The sequence below is a fragment of the Chrysemys picta genome, chromosome 3 (genome assembly GCF_011386835.1).
Source record: "Chrysemys picta bellii isolate R12L10 chromosome 3, ASM1138683v2, whole genome shotgun sequence".
NCBI lineage: Eukaryota > Metazoa > Chordata > Testudines > Emydidae > Chrysemys > Chrysemys picta.
Window position 1 is genome coordinate 7,407,151 of NC_088793.1, and position 17,550 is coordinate 7,424,700.

At 55.1% G+C, this 17,550-nt stretch overlaps 1 protein-coding gene across 1 annotated transcript in view; it reads left to right on the forward strand.

The window, feature by feature from the left end:
- The window catches only part of CHRNA2 (cholinergic receptor nicotinic alpha 2 subunit), a 33,146-nt gene that overhangs the window by 8,707 nt on the left and 6,889 nt on the right, over nt 1-17,550 (forward strand). Inside the window, exons 4-7 of the mRNA XM_042848864.2 lie at nt 6,819-6,970; nt 12,379-12,423; nt 13,300-13,409; nt 15,411-16,500. Coding sequence (XP_042704798.2) covers nt 6,819-6,970; nt 12,379-12,423; nt 13,300-13,409; nt 15,411-16,500 — 1,397 coding nt within the window. The remainder of the gene's footprint in view (nt 1-6,818; nt 6,971-12,378; nt 12,424-13,299; nt 13,410-15,410; nt 16,501-17,550) is intronic.

The window sequence follows — 17,550 nt, forward strand, 5'->3', positions numbered from 1 at the left end:
GTGTGGAAAATTGACCACATGGTTGATTTTGGATCAGACAGCCAGAGGCTCCTTTATTGATCAATCAAACATGCATGCATGGGGGAGTCAGCCAAGGCAGCCGAACACCCACCCGACAGATAAAATACGGGAACTTATATAGGATAAAACCACAATTAGTAATCCATACTTTCTTATCAACATTAATGCCATATTTGGAATACAATAGCCATAAAAGGGAATATAGGATAGCAAGTTTTCCTGTTATTCTTAGTTTGCCCTGTGCGGTTTCTTGCTCTGTCACCTGACATCTATTACTCAGTCTGTTACAAAGGTTAATTCTACTTTTATAATTTCTACAGTTAGTTCCGCTTTTATGATTTCTGTCTACCCGTCTCCTTTTTACCTCCCCGCTTCCCTCCACGTCACACATACAGTTCACCTGACCCTACATACAGTTCACTTGACCAAAATTTAGGCCTTAGTCCATTTTTCCTCCACAGTTCCCCCCTTTGGCGCTTCTCTGGCGCCACCTTTGGCCTAAACTTCCACATTCATGAGCCCATTGATTTCCTTCCTTTCCACAACACAACCTTTCCCGTTCGATTCTCAGCAGCATTTGAACTCAAGACCTTTAGTCATAAAAGCCTGAGTGTCTTTCACTTGAGTTAAAGGGGTAACTCCTTCAGCTAACAGTTGTAGTAGGATGTTATGTGTATCAGCCACTGTAGGGACCAGAGAGCCACACCATACTAGAATGGTCCCGAAGGAGCCCAAAGCAGTTTTGCAAACTGTCAAACCATTTGGTCTCAAACTGGGAGGGTGTATCTAGTGGAGTCCAACAGGGGCCAGTCCTAGGTCTGGTACTACTCAATATTTTCATTAACAACTTGGATAACGGAGTGGAGAGTATGTTTATAACATTTGCAGAGACACCAAGCCGGGAGGGGTTGCAAGGATGTGGTTTGAGCATTGGCCTGCTAAACCCAGGGTTGTGAGTTCAATCCTTGAGGGGGCCATTTAGGGATCGGGGGCAAAAAAAAAAAAAAAAAAAAAAAGTTGGTGTTGGTCCTGCTTTGAGCAGAGGGTTGGACTAGATGACTTCCTGAGGTCCCTTCCAACCCTGATATTCTATGAAAGACGTTGGGGGACAGGATTAGAATTCAAAATGACCTTGACACATTGAAGAATTGGTCTGAAGTCAACCAGATGACGGGGGACCTGATAACGGTCTTCAAATATGTTAAGGGCCGTTATAAAGAGGACAATGATCAGTTGTTCTCCATGGTCATGGAAGGCAGGGCAAGAAGGAATGGGCTTAATCTGCAGCAAGGGAGAGTTAGGTTCGATATTAGGAAAAACTCTCTAGCTCTCGGGGGAGTTAAGCTCTGGAACAGGCTTCCAAGGAAGTTGTGGAATCCCCATCACTGGAGGTTTTAAACAAACCCGTCATGGATGGTTTACGTTTACTTGGTCCTCCCATCGAGTTCAGTAGGGTCAGGCCTCTGCATGCCATTTAGGATCCCAGCCTGAATCTCTTTGGGCCTCAGTTTTCCCCATCCATAAAATGGGGATCGTGACAGGGTCTGCCACAGCCCAAGGCAACTGCCCCTGTATTTCCCCTCCAGGGCACCTAACTCTCAGATTCCTGGACCCCCAGCTGTTGCCGCTCTTGGGTGGAGACCCATGTCCCTCTCCCTTCTGAATGGGTATTTCCAGGCTGCACAGGTCCCTGCCTTCTCTGTATCTTTCCCAGCCCAGGCAGGCTGCCCAGGGACAGCTGCTGGCTTTCTCTTCTGGGACAGTTAGCGGTGTAATTGCTACAGTTATAGGGTACCACACAGTGCTTCCTGTGCAAGCCTGCTTTCTTCTGAGGGTAAAAGCATTACCGTGGAAACAAGCAAGGACTCTCCCTGCATGGTAATAAACTCACCGGAGATTCCCCCACACCCCGAGCCCCTGCCCCATCCTGTACATGGATTCTGGCAGGTCCCAGGGCCGACAAGAGGCCCCCCGCCCCCTATCGGTACAAAGCCGGTACAAATTACCAGGGCCCGGCTTCATCAGGCCTGTTTAGCCGGTCCGCCCTTGCTGGGGGGCCCGAAAAAAATTCTCACTGGGCCCGAACCCGCTCTCGGCGGCCCTGGCAGGTCCTTCAACCCATCCATCTTAGGGACAGCTGTGTGGTTACCCATTCAGCCCAGCTCCACCTCAGGACAAGCCCCCAGTCCTCCGAACCCTCCTCAGGACAGGGGTCCTGTCCATTTGCTGGCCCAGGAAGAAGGCCCTCAGCCAGTTTCAAAGCAGGCTGTTTACCCACAAACACTTTCTTTGGCCGCTGAGCCCTGGAGAATCCAGTCTAGATACAGCTTCTCCCAGGGGCTTCAAAGGGCTGGTACCAGAGGAAGTACATTGGCCTCCCTTGAGGCCACCATAACATACCCCCAGTTGCATGTTTAAGACAGCGGCCCCCGAAGATTTTAACCCTCATTCAATCAGGTTTCCCAGGTGTCAATGAAGTTTACCTTCCGTCCATCAAATTTGTTGGGGATATTACAGGAGATTGTTGGGGTCACAGGGGCGACCCCTAGGGGCACAGTGCCATTCTGCAGATGCCCCACCCTCAGCTGCCTTGGGGTTCTTGCAATAATTCACTCCCAGGCCAGAATACATAAAGAGTCCCCCACCCTTATGGGACCCTATTTATTAAGTGGTATCAGAATACATCCCCGTTGGTCCCCAAGTCCCCAACCTTGTTCCTCCTTAAGTGTCTGGAGCTCCACCACCCTCTTTCTTGGGGCCTGTGTCGGTAACTTACCTCAGTTTCCCCTCCTCGTTTGGAGTGTCACAGCCTTTCTTCTGGGCCCATCGCTCAGGCTGGCTGCAGGCCTTGAGCCGTTTCTCTGAGCAGGACCCTCCAAAGTCTGTCCTTTCCCTCCCAGCTGGCTGCTTGCTCTGGGGGGTGGCTCTTTTACCCTCAAGCTTGGGACAGATTTAGCTGCATGACCTACCTGTCAGGTGGCCGTGGTAACTTTCCCGACCTGAGGAGGATTGCTGAGGGAAGCACAGGTGCAGCTGGCTCCATTACCTCTTTAGATTGATTTCAAGGAGAGTTAGGCAGCTATATACCTTTAAGGATCCAGGCCTCAGCACCTTTCAGGATCAGGCCCGTTGTCAGTGAATTCCTCCCAACTTGTCGGGCCACTGGGAGCCTACCTGGGCACATCGCGGTCAGCTGACCGGACATGCGGGAGAGCCGGTGGCGTTCCCAGCCCAGGGAGAAGAGATTTCGCCTCCTGCTTGTTTGCTGTTAAAAGCCCAGCCAGAGGTTGGTTTGAGCGCAATGCGGCAAACCTCCCAGCCCGTCTGTGAGTGGGGGAGAAGGAAGGGAGACTGCAGCCGGGCTGCCCTCAGAAAAGCCCCAGACAGAGCAGTAAGCGGACAGAAGCTATCAATCCAGCCCCCTCCGCAGCGCGGCTGGCAACCTGCCTTCCCACGGCAGCTCTACATTTCCCAGGCTCTCCTGCCTGTCTGGCCAGCTGACCGCGATGTGCCCATAAGCACGAACCAGGCAGGCCCCCAACGGGCCTGATCCTGAAAGGCGCTGAGGCCCGGATCCTTAAAGAGCCCGGCCGGGGCTGGCGATCGCAGATGGAGCAGGCGGTGACAGCGCCTGGCACTCTGGACCCGAGACCTGATCCAGGAGCCCAGGACAGACAAAGCGTAGATACTGAACCCCCCCTGTGGCCATGTCTAGCCGGGCTGCTGGCAGGTCACACTCTAAGGGGGCAGGGGAGGAGCGGAGAAGTGGCGCTTTAACGGACTCCTGCTCCATCAGCTGGAAGTCGCTGGCAATCTGCAAACCCCTTCCTGCTGCGGGGGCCCATTGCCCACTGCCCTGCACCCGGTCATTTCCACCGGTCCAGGGGGGAGCAACGCTCCGGGGTCCGAATGGTTAGAAACATCCCTCCCTGCCTGTGCTCAATGACCCTCGCGATGGTGAGACCCATTTCTAAGTCATGGCCTGCGTCTCTGCTTACCACAGGTTCAATTGGGGTCATGCCGCTGGGCTCGATCCCTGGCTGGTGTCATCTGGCATCGTGCCATTGACAGAAATGTAGGAACGGGGATTTACACCCACTGCAAATCTGGCCCCATTGACTTTGAGACCAGCAGGGGATCTGGTCCCTTTGATGTCAATGGAGGGACGCTGATCTACACCAGCAGGGGATCTGGCCATATGTTCTTTGTGTACAGTTTCTGCCTTTTCCTGGCCTTGCACACTGTAATCTGAGGATGAGACTCGCTGCTCCGTGACTCCAGTTTAATGCTGGTGCAACACCATCACAATCAGTGCAAATACCCCGGTGCAAAACTGCAGTGACTCAGGCTCTGCGTTTGGAGCTAAATCTGATCTGACAGCATCTTGTTAAAACCCGCAGCGCAGTGCTTTCTGGGTTAGCGGCAGCAGAGACTCTGCGTTTCATAGTCATTGCTAAAGTGGTCACTTGCTAACGTATGCAGTGTTGGTGGAGCTGGGTCGGCAGCCAAGCTCCCCTCCCCCTCCTCCCCTGAGCGCACTGCATCCCCATTCCTCCGCCTACCTCCCAGTGCTTCCCGCCTTGCCGCTGCCAAACAGCTGTTTGGCGGCATGCTTGGAGGGAGGGGGAGGAGCGGGAACGTGGCACGCTCAGGGGAGGAGGTGGGGCCAGGGCCGGGTTTTGGGGAAGGAGTCAGAATAGGGGCAAGGAGGAGGCGGAGACTTTGGGGAAGGGGTTGGAATGGGGGTGGAGTGGGGCCTCATGGAAGGGGCAGAGTTGGGGCAGCCTGGGGGCAGAGGGTGGTTGAGCACCCACCGGCGGAGAGCAGAAATCAGTGCCTATGGCCCTGACCAGCCTGATGCTGGGACAAGTGTTCCAGGTCTCAGGGTGGTGGATAAAACCACGTGCTTCTGCGTTGGTCCCTGTAATCAGGTGTGGACTCACCCCTGCGGCACCTCCTGCTGGTCGTCTCGGGAATTAGCTCACCCAGCATCCAGAGCGCCCTCTGCAGGCCAGGGGTCCCGCCTGTCGTTGGCCCCCCATGTCCCTCCCGGACCCCGGTGCCCTTGGCTTGGGTGCTGCCCCCTGGAGAACCCCCACCCCCTATCCCAATGTCACCTCAGTCATGGCTACTACCAGTCACCATCTAGCCCCCGTGCCCTAGGGCGGACTGCCGTCTATCAGCCAATCATCACAGGCAACAAGGGGTTTGGACTGGCTGCCTTCACCCACCCTCAGGTTGCCCTCTGCAAGCCCAATACCTATATGGGCCTAGGACCAGGCCCTGCAGCCTGGGAGTTGCTGGCCTAGGGCTTCCCAGCCCCCAAGGCCTTTCCCCAGCCCTGCCTCACTCTAGGTCCCCGGTGAGCTCCCTGCAGCCAGGCCTGTCTCTCTCTCCTGTCAGAGGGAGACTCCTCAGCTTTGGCTGCCCTGGCCTTCTTATAAGGCTGAGTGGCTCAGTTTGGGGCATGGCCCCAGCTGCAGCCACTTCCCCAATCAGCCGGGGTTTGCCCCCGCCCTCTGCAGGGCTTTTCCAACCCCTTCAGGGCTGGAGCAGGCGTTCACCCCGCTACAGTCCCCCAGTAAGTCTGCAAGTGAGACTCAACAGGACAGTCGAGAGGGGTCATCGGGCGGTGATGGGACATTACATGGGGAGGGCTCTGAGTTACTACAGAGAATTCTTGCGCAGCTGTCTGGTGCTGGGTCTTGCCCAGCGTCTAACCGATCGCCATAAATTAAATTAAATTAATGGAGATATCCTATCTCCTAGAACTGGAAGGGAGCCTCATTGAGGCCAGCTCCCTACCTTCACTAGCAGGACCAAGTACTGATTTTGCCCCAGATCCCTAAGTGGTCCCCTCAAGGATTGAATGCACAACCCCGGGCTTAGCAGGCCAATGCTCAAACCACTGAGCTATCCCCCCCCCCCCGCCATATTTGGGGTCAGGAAGGAATTTTCCCCCAGATTGGCAGAGACCTGGGGGGGTTCACCTTCCTCTGCAGCACGGGGCCTGGGTCACTTACAGGTTTGAACTAGCGCAAATGGTGGATTCTCTGTAACTTGAAGACTTTAAATCATGATTTGAGGATGTCAGCGACTCAGCCAGAGGTTGTGGGTCTATCACAGGAGTGGGTGGGTGAGGTTCTGTGGCCTGCAATGTGCAGGAGGTCAGATGAGATGATCGTGATGGTCCCTTCTGGCCTTAGAGTCTATGAATCGCTGCGTCTATAAAGCTCCATTTTCTATTGTTGCTGCTCTTTTCTTTCCTCGCTTGGGTCTGTTCGTCCTGTTTTGCCTTCTAGGAAATCGGATTTGACTTTAACACCAGCAATAACAGCTGCGCCAGCCAACCTCAACTAACTTCTTCTCTGTTCCCTGAAAGGACCATTATTGCCATCTATGACACCCGCTAAGAGACTGTTGGACTGGGGGGTGGGGAAGGATTCCTTCTAAAATCGCTCTCCAGCTAAAGGGGACACGGGATGTGGTTAAAATGAAAACCTTATTTAATACTTCACATTCCAAAGACTGTAACTCTGTTTTGATTCTTTTCTGTCTCTTTAATGCATGGTTTAAAGGATGTTTAATGGTGTGTTTGCCCTGGAGCTAAGCAGGCTGAGGTCTCTGCATACCACACCCTGAACCTCGTTTAACACTGTTTAACGCTGGACAGTGATAGGCTCATATTAGCACCTTTGGCCCATACAGTCTATTTGCATTGGAGGAAGTGCTAAAGTACCCAGGCCGAAAGCAAACTAGCGCGTCCGTATGGCTTTTTCTGTCTCCCATTGGTTCAGTATCCATCCAGGACCGGACTCACAGCCACGCCGAGGAGCGCCTCTTCAAGTACCTGTTCACCAGCTACAACCGGTGGTCCCGGCCAGTCCCCAACATCTCCGACGTCGTCATCGTCAGATTTGGGCTGTCCATCGCTCAGCTGATCGACGTGGTATGTGTGCGAAGCCGGACTCTAATTCCACTTCTAAAACCCTCCCCTGAAGGGTGGGACATTTCTACTAGCACTTGGGGTTACAGCGGGCAACTTAAGCATAGCAAGGGCTGCATCAGCCCTCATGCTTCAGGTCACATGTGCATCACCAGCTGGGGTCAGGAAGGAACTTCCCCCTCCCCCCCCGGTAGTATATTGCACATTTAAGGGCTGTAAAACTTTTATCCTCTTATCCTTGGAATTACGGCACTGAACTGCAGTTCAGGAGCACTGGTTCCTTTTCCTTGCTCTGCCATAGACTCACTGTGGGACTTTGTGCCTCACTTCCCCTGTTGTAGAATGGGAACAATGACACTTCCTCTGTCTGCCTTGGCTATGTAGGGTGTAAACGCTTTGGGTGCATCTACACAGCGAGCGGCAGCCCACGGGTGCAAGTCTCAGAGCCAGGTTTAACAGATTCCGGCTCACACTCCGGTGCTGAAAAGAGCTGGGGAGACATTCAGGCTCGGGCTGGAGCTCAGGCTCTGGGGCCTAGGATGGGGGTGGGCTTCAGGGCTCAAGCTCTGGCCCAACCCACGTGTCTACGCAGCTATTTTTAACGCCGTTCTGTGGGCCCCACTCTGTCGCCCTGGGCTTTGATACTCACTTGCTGCAGGCTGCATAGACGGATCCTTAGAGGCAGAAACTGCCTGTCACACTATGTCCAGGAAGGACCCAGCACAATGGGCCCCAGGCCTCTCGGTGCGTCTCGAGACCCAATATCTAGTAATAATAAAGTCTGAGGAATTGGCCACAGCTGGCGACACGAAACTGAACTAGAGGGACCGTTGAGCTGTTCACTGCAACAATTCCTCTGGTCTGCTCGTCATGTAATTCCTCTCTCTCGCTTTCTGGACATGAAGATAAATGAGCTCGGCCAGGGACGTTTAGCACAGCCAGTCAGCGCTGGCGGACGCAAGATAAAATAGGCCGCCATGAAGCACTTTAAATGTAACGGCACTTAATAGAAAGGGCCCACGTGTTACCTCTTGTCTATAAGAGGAGTGTCAAGAAAACACAGGGACAAAGACAAAATGCATTGGGATGGGTTTTATTTAGTATCCCGTCTTCCAGACGGGATCTCAGTTCTCAGCCACATCAGGCCAACCTTGGCTTATTACGACTAGAGAGAACTAGATAAATTCATGGAGGTTAAGTCCATTAATGGCTATTAGCCAGGATGGGTAAGGAATGGTGTCCCTAGCCTCTGTCTGTCAGAGGGTGGAGACGGATGGCAGGAGAGAGATCACTTGATCATTACCTGTTAGGTTCACTCCCTCTGAGGCACCTGGCATTGGCCACTGTCGGTAGACAGAATACTGGGCTGGATGGACCTTCGGTCTGACCCAGTATGGCCGTTCTTATGGTCTTATGATTGATGAAGTGTGCACAGGATGGGAGCCGGTAGGTTGTTAGCCCCCGTGCCCTGGCCAAATTCCAGCGTGGATCATTATCTTCCACTTAACTAAACTGCCCCTGTGGTTCCAGCTGGTGGCGCTATTCTTCTCTACTGCCTGTCCTAAACTGTTGTCCGGTGTTGCTGTGTGGCTGTTAAACAGCTGTTGCACTCCACCCCAGAGGTGCAGCAGAAAGAGATTCAGCTTAATAGATGTTTAAGGCCAAAAGGACCATTGTGATCATCTTGTCCGCCCTCCAGCAGAACACAGGCCAGAAGACGTCCCTGAATTCGTTGATTGAACTAGAAAAACATCCAGTCTTGATTTTAAAATGGCCAGGGATGGAGAATCCCCCTCTCCCCCCTCCCCCCGCCCTTGCCAAACTGCTCCAGTGGTTCATTAAAAATTGTCCCCGAATTTGTCTGGCTTCAACTTCCATATAACGGGCTTTCTGTTGCTCTGAAGTGACTGCAAAGAAACCGCAGTCAAAACCAAACAGCCGGAAGAGTGAAAACAAAGTATGTTTGGTTTATAAAGCCCTTCGAGCCGCGATAGTCTCAGGGGTGGCTAGTGACACGGGGAAAGAAATTAACTGGGCCAAATTCTGCAGACCAGGATGATCCCTCTGAAACCAGCGGTAACTGACGTGAAACTGACAGTGCAGGGGGATTCCCGCATTCTGGGGCTCACCTCATTCCTTTTCCATCAAGTGCCATGGAGTCTTTCCAAGAACCGCAAGGGGTCAGGAGCTCAGGTTAATAACGGCAATACCAGTCTCCTCAGCCTGGCGGGGAGCTAGTCGCTTCATCTGGAAGCCGTTCCCTTTTCTCGCTGAAGCATTTGAGCACCTCTCAGTTAGCTGTATGCACTTACACTAGGAAGTCTCTCGAATAGTCTTTCCACTACCTATCTATAAATCTACCCATCCCACATGAATCACCATGATATTTAAGCACTGTTACCCCTGGGAAAAGGGGTAAACAATGAGATGGCAACATTTGCAGACAATGCAAAATTACTCAAGATAGTTAAATCCAAAGCTGATTGCAAAGAGTTACAAAGAGATCTCCCAAGACTGGGTGACTGGGCAACAAAATAGAAAATGAAATGCAGTGTTGACAAACGCACAGTAATGGATTTGGAAAGCAGAACCCCAACTATGCACACAAAATGCTGTGTTAGGGGGCTTATTCCTTCACCCTCTCACTTCCCTGGTCCTTCTCGCATGAACAGAGAGCAACAATACCCAAAGTCCAAAGGTGCAAACAATTCAATGTTTATTGGGGTGAACTTCCAGCAAGCATGATTCCAGTTTCCTTCCTCAGTGTCCCCCTTCCCAGCTCTGACACCACAGAGCCTTGCCTGTCTCCCTGTTCCCATTCCCCCCTCCTTAGCAAAACATGATTCCAATTCCCCCACCCCCAGTCCCTGTTCCCATTCCCCCCTTACTTCCTGATTGACTGCAGACTATATAGTAAAACTTGTATTCTGCTTAGCTATACCTGAACCAATCATTTTACTGAAATTTAACTAACCAATCCTAACATATTGTAACATGATTATTTAACCAATTATATCCCACCACCATAATTAGTTTACACCCAACAAAATTAATTATAAGGCAGACAGAAATAATTATAGAAGCAGGCAGAGACCATGCAAATAAACATACAAAACAATACAGAAGTGAGGATTTTACAACTACATCTATACAGACATAAGGGTTTTCCAGCTGTGTCTATTGATAAGTGAGTTCTTACCAGACAGAAAACTATCAAACTAAATTTCCTTTTACATGTTCTAGGCTCTTTCCTTTCTCTGGAGGTGACAGGAATATCAGGACAGGATTGTATTCCTAGGGTTACCATACGTCCGGATTTTCCCGGACATGTCCGGCTTTTGGGGGCTCAAATCCCCGTCCGGGGGGAATCCCCAAAAGCCGGGCATGTCCAGGAAAATCGGGAGGGAGGGAGGGCTCGGCCGGGGCCTCTTTGGCCGGGGCCGGTGCGGGGCCGGGCCGGGGTCGCGGGGCTGGGGGCATGGTGCCGGGCCGGGAGCCGGTCCGAGCCCGCGGGGCCGGGAGCCGGTCCGGGCCCGCGGGGCGCGCTGGGCCACGGGGCCGGGGGGGCGGGCCGGGAGCCGGTCTGGGGTGGCGGGGCTGGGAGCCGGTCCGGGCCCGCGGGGCCGGGGGTGCGCTGGGCCGCGGGGCCGGGGGGCCGGGCCGGGAGCCGGTCCGGGGTCGCGGAGCCGGGAGCCGGTCCGGGGTCGCGGGGCCGGGCCGCCGGGGGGTGCGCCGGGCCGCCGGGGGCCGGCAGTGCTGGGCGGGCCGGGGGTGGTCGGCCGGGGGCCGGGGCTGGCACCCCAGGGCCCGAGCCGACCCAGGCTGGCCCGCCGCCGGGGGGCCAGCCTGGGCCGCGCCTCCTCCCCCCACACTCCCCCTTACCTGCTTCAGGCTTCCCGCGAATTAAATGTTCGCGGGAAGCAGGGGAGGGGGCGGAGACTTTGGGGGGGGCGGAGTTGGGGCGTGGGCGTGGGCGTGGCTGAGGGCGGGGCCGGGGCCCCGTGGAGTGTCCTCCATTTGGAGGCACAAAATATGGTAACCCTAGTATTCCTAACAGCCCAATAGCACCTTATTTCAATGTGACTCGTTTGGAATGTGAGGATGTGACCAGACACTTCCCAGTTTATGGCTGCCTCTGCTACTTAGCCGAAGGCCTTAGCCTAAGAACCAGGCCTCAGACTGTCACAGTACGAGAAGGCCCTTACACAGACAGACAGTGATTTTGATTCTTTCTTTTATACCTCGATAACTAGCTAAGTGATAAGAATACACCTAAATTCTTAAAGCATAGGCCTTTACAGACAGGCCTGAATATCTATATCCTAACATGCTGGGGTCTAAATGAGCTGTTACCACTCCAGAAAGATCTTGGTGTTGTTATAGATAATTCTCTGGAAACAAACTCTCAATGTGCAGCGAACAGTGTTAGGAACCATTAGGAAAGGAACAGATAATAAAACAGAAAGTATCATAATCCCACTACATAAATCCACGGTACGCCCACATCTTGAATACTGCGTGCAGACCTGGCTGCCCCATCTCAAAAGATATATTAGAACTGGAAAAAGTGCAGAGAAGGGCAACAAAAATGATTAGGGGTATGGAACAACTTCCTTATGAGGAGAGATTGAAAAGACTGGGACTTTTCAGCTTGGAAAAGAGATGACTGAGGGGGATATGACAGAAGTCTATAAAATCATGACTGGTGTGGAGAAAGTGAATAAGGAAGTGTTATTTAGCACTTCACATAACACAAGAACTAGGGGTCACCTGATGGAATTAATAGGCAGCAGGTTTAAAACAAACAAAAGGAAGTATTTTTTCACACAACGCACAGTCAACCTGTGGAACTCCTTGCCAGAGGATGTCATGAAGGCCAAGACTATAACAGGGTTCAAAAAAGAACTAGATAAATTCATGGAGGATGGGTCCATCAATGGCTATTAGCCAGGAGGTGCAGGGATGCAAAACCGTGCTCTGAAGTGTCCCTAACCTCTGTTTGCCAGAAGCTGGGAATGGGCGACAGGGGACGGATCACTTGATGATTCCCTGTTCTGTTCATTCCCTCTGAAGCACCTGGCATTGGCCATTGTTGAAAGACAGGGTATTGGGCTAGATGGACCTTTGGTCTGACCCAGTATGGCCCTTTTTATGAAAGCCCGTAATTCGTAACTACTAATGGCACACCATTGCCATCTAGTGGCCACACACCTAAAGGAGATAAAAATCTCCCTCTCTCCATAGCTGCCATTCATTCCTACCAGTACCCGAGCTCTGGAGGAGGGTGGGAAAGGTAACAGTTGGGTCTTGTGGAAGCAGCTGGTTTCACGTCTGACGCTGGTTTTCTCCATTATGATCAAACAAACTCTCCTCCTCTCTCCTTTCTCCCCTCCCCACCATGTCCCTAACAGGATGAGAAGAACCAAATGATGACCACAAACGTCTGGCTGAAACAGGTGAGGGATCATTTCCCCACGGGGTGCTGGGAGGAGAGGTGGGTTTCTCAAGTCACAAGGAACTCCCCGGGGCTTAGGAGTTTGGTTCAGAGAAGTCCCGACCAGCCTGGCATCTCGTCTAGCCGCACTTCTTGGGGTTAGAAACTTCATGAGAAGAGCTTTGGATGCTGGATTTCAGCCTCGTCCCCCTGATCTGGGTGAAACCCGAGAGACAGGATGCCCCAGGGGCTTGGCACTGGTGCATGGTGACTTTACCCATGTGGACATGGCTGAAATCTAGCCCATGTGAGAAGTGGCTGGGAGCTGTTCCCCTCCCACAGCTGCTCAGACTTTGTGAACTGGGTTGGTGGGTCTCAGCCCAGGTCCCCGGGGATGGGCACTGAACGGACCCCAGTGACAGGTCTCTGAAGCGGCTCTGCCAGGGCAGGATTTAAAGCATGTTGATGGGACCTTCCATCGGGAGCTGATGGTGGTTCAGCCCGTGCTCTACCTGCCCTACACGGAGAGACCTTCGCTCGGCAGGATTGCCGCCTGGGACCTTTCACCAGCACTGAATTCCCACCAGCGCCCAGATGCCGTGGGGATGGGCACTTTAGCAAAGTGCCTACTAATAATGAAGACGTGTTTGAAAAGAGAACATCTGCTCAGGAGGAACCTCTTTAAGCTGAGCAGCGACCGAGGACCCCTTTAGCTCATGTAGGAGGGGCCCATGCTTCAGGCGCTAAACATCCGAGGGGACCCAGGATGAGTTGTTACAAGAGGACACTGTACGTCTCCTTGCAGCAATGGTCGCCCCGCTCCCTCTGGCGGCTGGATCCCCGGCCCTCGCTGGGCAGCACGTCCATCTCAGACCCTTCTTGCTCTTTCCTCCCCCAGGAGTGGAGTGACTACAAGCTGCGCTGGAACCCGGCGGACTTCGATAACGTCACCTCCATCCGGGTGCCCTCTGAGATGATCTGGATTCCTGACATTGTGCTGTATAACAAGTAGGTGACACCACTGCGCAGGTACGGCAAGGCAAAGACCTTAGGGATGGAGAGGGGGCCTAGGGGGTCACATTGGGCAGTATACGGCTGGTAGCATCCATCCCATGCCTGCCGCCTGCAGGCCAGGCCTCACGGAGACGTCGGTCCTGATCCCACTTGCAGTTGCACCAATTGAAATTAGGAGTAACTCCACTGAAGTCAATGGGTTTACACTGGTGTATCTGGGAGTAGAATCAGGTGCATGGTAGCAGGGAGCCAGAGTGAACCACATGGTCTGTCTGTGTCCAGCAGCCTGAACAACAAATCCCCTTCCCATGCATTATGAGGGTGACCAGATCACCACACTAAAATATCGGGACACATTGGGGTGCCATCAGCCCCGCCCACAGTCCACTCCCGCTCCTCCCAGGCTCCGCCCCCATTCTGCCCCAGGTCCTGCCCCCTTCCCACTCGCCCCCCCCACCGCGACCTTCCTCATCCCGGCCCGCCACTGGCTTGCTGCATCCCTCCTCAGTCCCCCACCCACCGCTCGCCTCCTCACCCCCCAGCCCGTCGCTCGCCTCTTCACCCCCCCGCCCGCCACTCATCCCTATGGTGCCGACTTCCCCTCTGCCGGGTGGGAGCTTGCCCACCCCCTGCCTCTTCCCGCCCTCGCCCTGCCCCCATTCCACCCCCTTCCCCCAAGTCCCCGCCCCTGCCCTGCCTCTTCTCCGCATCCTCCCCTGAGTGCGCTGCGTCCCCGCTCCTCCCCCCTCCCTCCCGGAAAGCCACCAAACAGCTGTTAGGCCGCAGGAAGCGCTGGGAGGGGGGGAGGGGCGGAGGAGCGGGGACGTAGCGCGCTGGGGGGAGAGGGAGAGAAGGAGGCGAGGAGGGGGGGAGCTTGGCTGCAATTTTTCCCTGTGGGTGCTCCAGCCCCGGAGCACCTACAGGGTCAGGGCCTTCCTCCCGCTCGCCTCCTTACCCGAATATGGCAAATGGCATCCTGAGCGTACATCGATCGGGATGCGGGACAAAGGCTTAAATATCGGGACAGTCCCAATTTTATCGGGACATCTGGTCACCCTAGGAATTACAGCCCAGTCTCCCAGGCTGTTTCCAGCAGGCAGGGCCCTATGCTTCACGACAGCACGTTCCAGTTGAAATGTGTGTCTTGCTGCCACCTGCTGGTGTGTCTCGGTCACTAAAGGAAATATTCTCGACCTGGGAAGGGCCTGCTTTTTAATTAACGTCCGGCCTTGTTAACAGATTCAGTCACAGAGAAACCGTATCCTGGGGAACTGGGTCGGAGCCGGGTTCCTGGGTTCCAAACCTGCCCCGCGTCATTTCATGACCAGCTGCCTTGACAGACAGGGTCTTCATCGGCCCCAGGCCCGGCCATGAGTTCGCAGGGTTTCGTGCCGCACACTCAGCGTTCTCCCTTGGCATCCAGACAGGAACCTTGCTGCACTCGGCTGCAGAGACATCTTGAGACACCCCCAGGCCTGATCTCCTGCTCCTGCCCCACCGACTTCTGCCTGATCTGTCCATCCAGCCATGCTCATCACCACAGTATCTGAGCACCTGCCGTGGGGTTGTGTTGGGTCCCTGAGCCCCTCTGTGTCTACCCACCTAGGCACTTACGTGTCCCCCCTTAATCACACATCTCAGCTCCTCCCAAGGACCCGATCCCCCCATTTCACAGATGGGGACACTGTGACCTAGAAGAGTTAGGGGTGAAATTCATCCCCGTGCAAAGGGCCAGGCTCCACTTTATCCCTCACACCGGGGACGTTAGTGGTGCCTTGGCACTGGCTGGCCACGTGAGGTGGAGTGATTTGCACAGGGGGGGCTGTAGCAGGGCCAGGAACTCAAACCGAGATCTTTTGAGTCCCAGAGCCGAGCTAATCACAAGCCCTTTCTCCTCTTTTACTGCTCCTGGTGGATTTGGTCTTGCATCCTCCCTGCCCCCCACTTTCTCCGAGGCTCTCACAACTCTGACCCCCCCGCTCCTCTGTCCTGCAGCGCCGACGGGGAGTTCGCCGTGACGCACATGACCAAAGCCCACCTCTTCTCCAACGGCAAGGTGAAGTGGGTGCCGCCGGCCATCTACAAGAGCTCGTGCAGCATCGACGTGACCTTCTTCCCCTTCGACCAGCAGAACTGCAAGATGAAGTTTGGCTCATGGACGTACGACAAGGCCAAGATTGACCTGGAGAGCATGGAGCGCGACGTGGACCTGAAAGACTACTGGGAGAGCGGGGAATGGGCCATCATCAACGCCGTGGGCACCTACAACACCAAGAAATATGACTGCTGCACGGAGATCTACCCCGACATCACCTACTGCTTCATCATCCGGCGCTTGCCCCTTTTCTACACCATCAACCTGATCATCCCCTGCCTGCTCATCTCCTGCCTGACCGTGCTGGTCTTCTACCTGCCCTCCGACTGCGGGGAGAAGATCACCCTCTGCATCTCCGTGCTGCTCTCCCTCACTGTCTTCCTGCTGCTCATTACCGAGATCATCCCTTCCACCTCGCTGGTCATCCCCCTGATCGGCGAGTACCTCCTCTTCACCATGATCTTCGTCACCCTCTCCATCGTCATCACCGTCTTCGTCCTCAACGTCCACCACCGCTCGCCCAGCACCCACAAGATGCCCCGCTGGGTGCGCGCCGCCTTCCTGGACTTCATCCCCCGCTGGCTTTTCATGAGACGGCCTCCGGTGCTAACCCCCCGGCAGGGGCTGAGCGGGGAATATGACCCGCCTGGCGTCAGGCTCAGCACCTCCAGGGGCTGGCTGGAAACGGACGTCGATGACACATGGGAGGAGGAGGAGGAGGAGGAGGAGGAGGAGGAGGAGGAGGAGGAGAGGAGGCACCCCGGACGCGCGCCACTCCAGACAGGCTCCCACAAACACAGCGTCCAATACCGCTCCGGCTGCGGCCGCCACCTGGGCAGGGGGCGGGGGGCCCGGGCACAGCGCCCGCCTGCCAAAGGGGACAGCTTGGGGTCAGATCCCCGCCTGCTGCTGTCCCCCAGCATTCTGAAGGCCTTGGAGGGGGTGCACTACATCGCAGACCACCTGCGGGCCGAGGACGCTGATTTCTCGGTGAGTCTGCGCCCTGCGGGCTCGGGAGGGCTGGGCCCTGGCACCGTGGGTCTTTCCCCCCCCTAGCCATTGGTTGGAGTCTGGCCCATTTCAGGCACCACCATCTGATGGCTATTCAGGGGCCTGGTTGGCACAAGTAGGCGGGAGTCAATCTAGCTCCCAGCGGAGAGGCACCCCCTGCATTGCCCCCCCGGGGAGCAGTCCTAGCAGAGAGGACCAGGCAGTGATGGGCAGGGGGAACTGGCTTTCCTCCTCTCGCTCCAGCGGGGTCCAGGATCCGGGGCTGGGGGGAGGCCCATCGCTCAGGCAGGGTGAAGGGGGCTTGCTCCACTTACTGCCCCTACCCCAATGCCCCCAGCTGTCCAGCCGGCGCTGCGGTCACCTACAGTCGTTGTCTACAGCTGTTCTGTGACCTCTTGGTTGGTAGTCTCCTTGCCAGGGATCAGGGGAGAGCTTGGAAGAGGTGGGGCTAAAAACAAATTAACTATTCCCAGGCCAGCGATTGGCTGATGGGAGAGGCCTGTGCCGTAACGGAGCGTGTGCTTCATTCACTGGTGGGACTCCATTGAGGTCCAAACGCCAGGGGGCAGGACAAGCATCTGCACTCAGCTGCAAAGCAAAGCCACTGGACCACGGCTTGAACACCATTTATGCTCCTCGGGTGGCATTGTGCCTGAGGGACTCTGAATTAGCCGACACCCAGGCTGAGCTCTGCCGTGAAGGACACACATACCTAGCTTGGGTCTTCTCAGCACTGGATTAAAGCGACATGTGGCCTGGATAGTAGGGTTACCATATTCAAACATTTAAAAAAGAGGACACTCCACGGGGCCCCGGTCCCGCCCCTGGCCCAACTCAGCCCCTTCCCCACCCCCGGCCCCGCCCCAACCCCACCCCTTCTCCGCCCCCATTCCAGCCCCTTCCCCAAAGTCCCTGCCCCAACTCTGCCCCCTCCTCTGAGCACCCCGCATTCCCCCTCCTCCCTCCCGCTCTGATCTTGGTTGGGGGTTGCTAAGTGCTTCCCTGCTCCCCACTCGCCCTGCAGCCCCT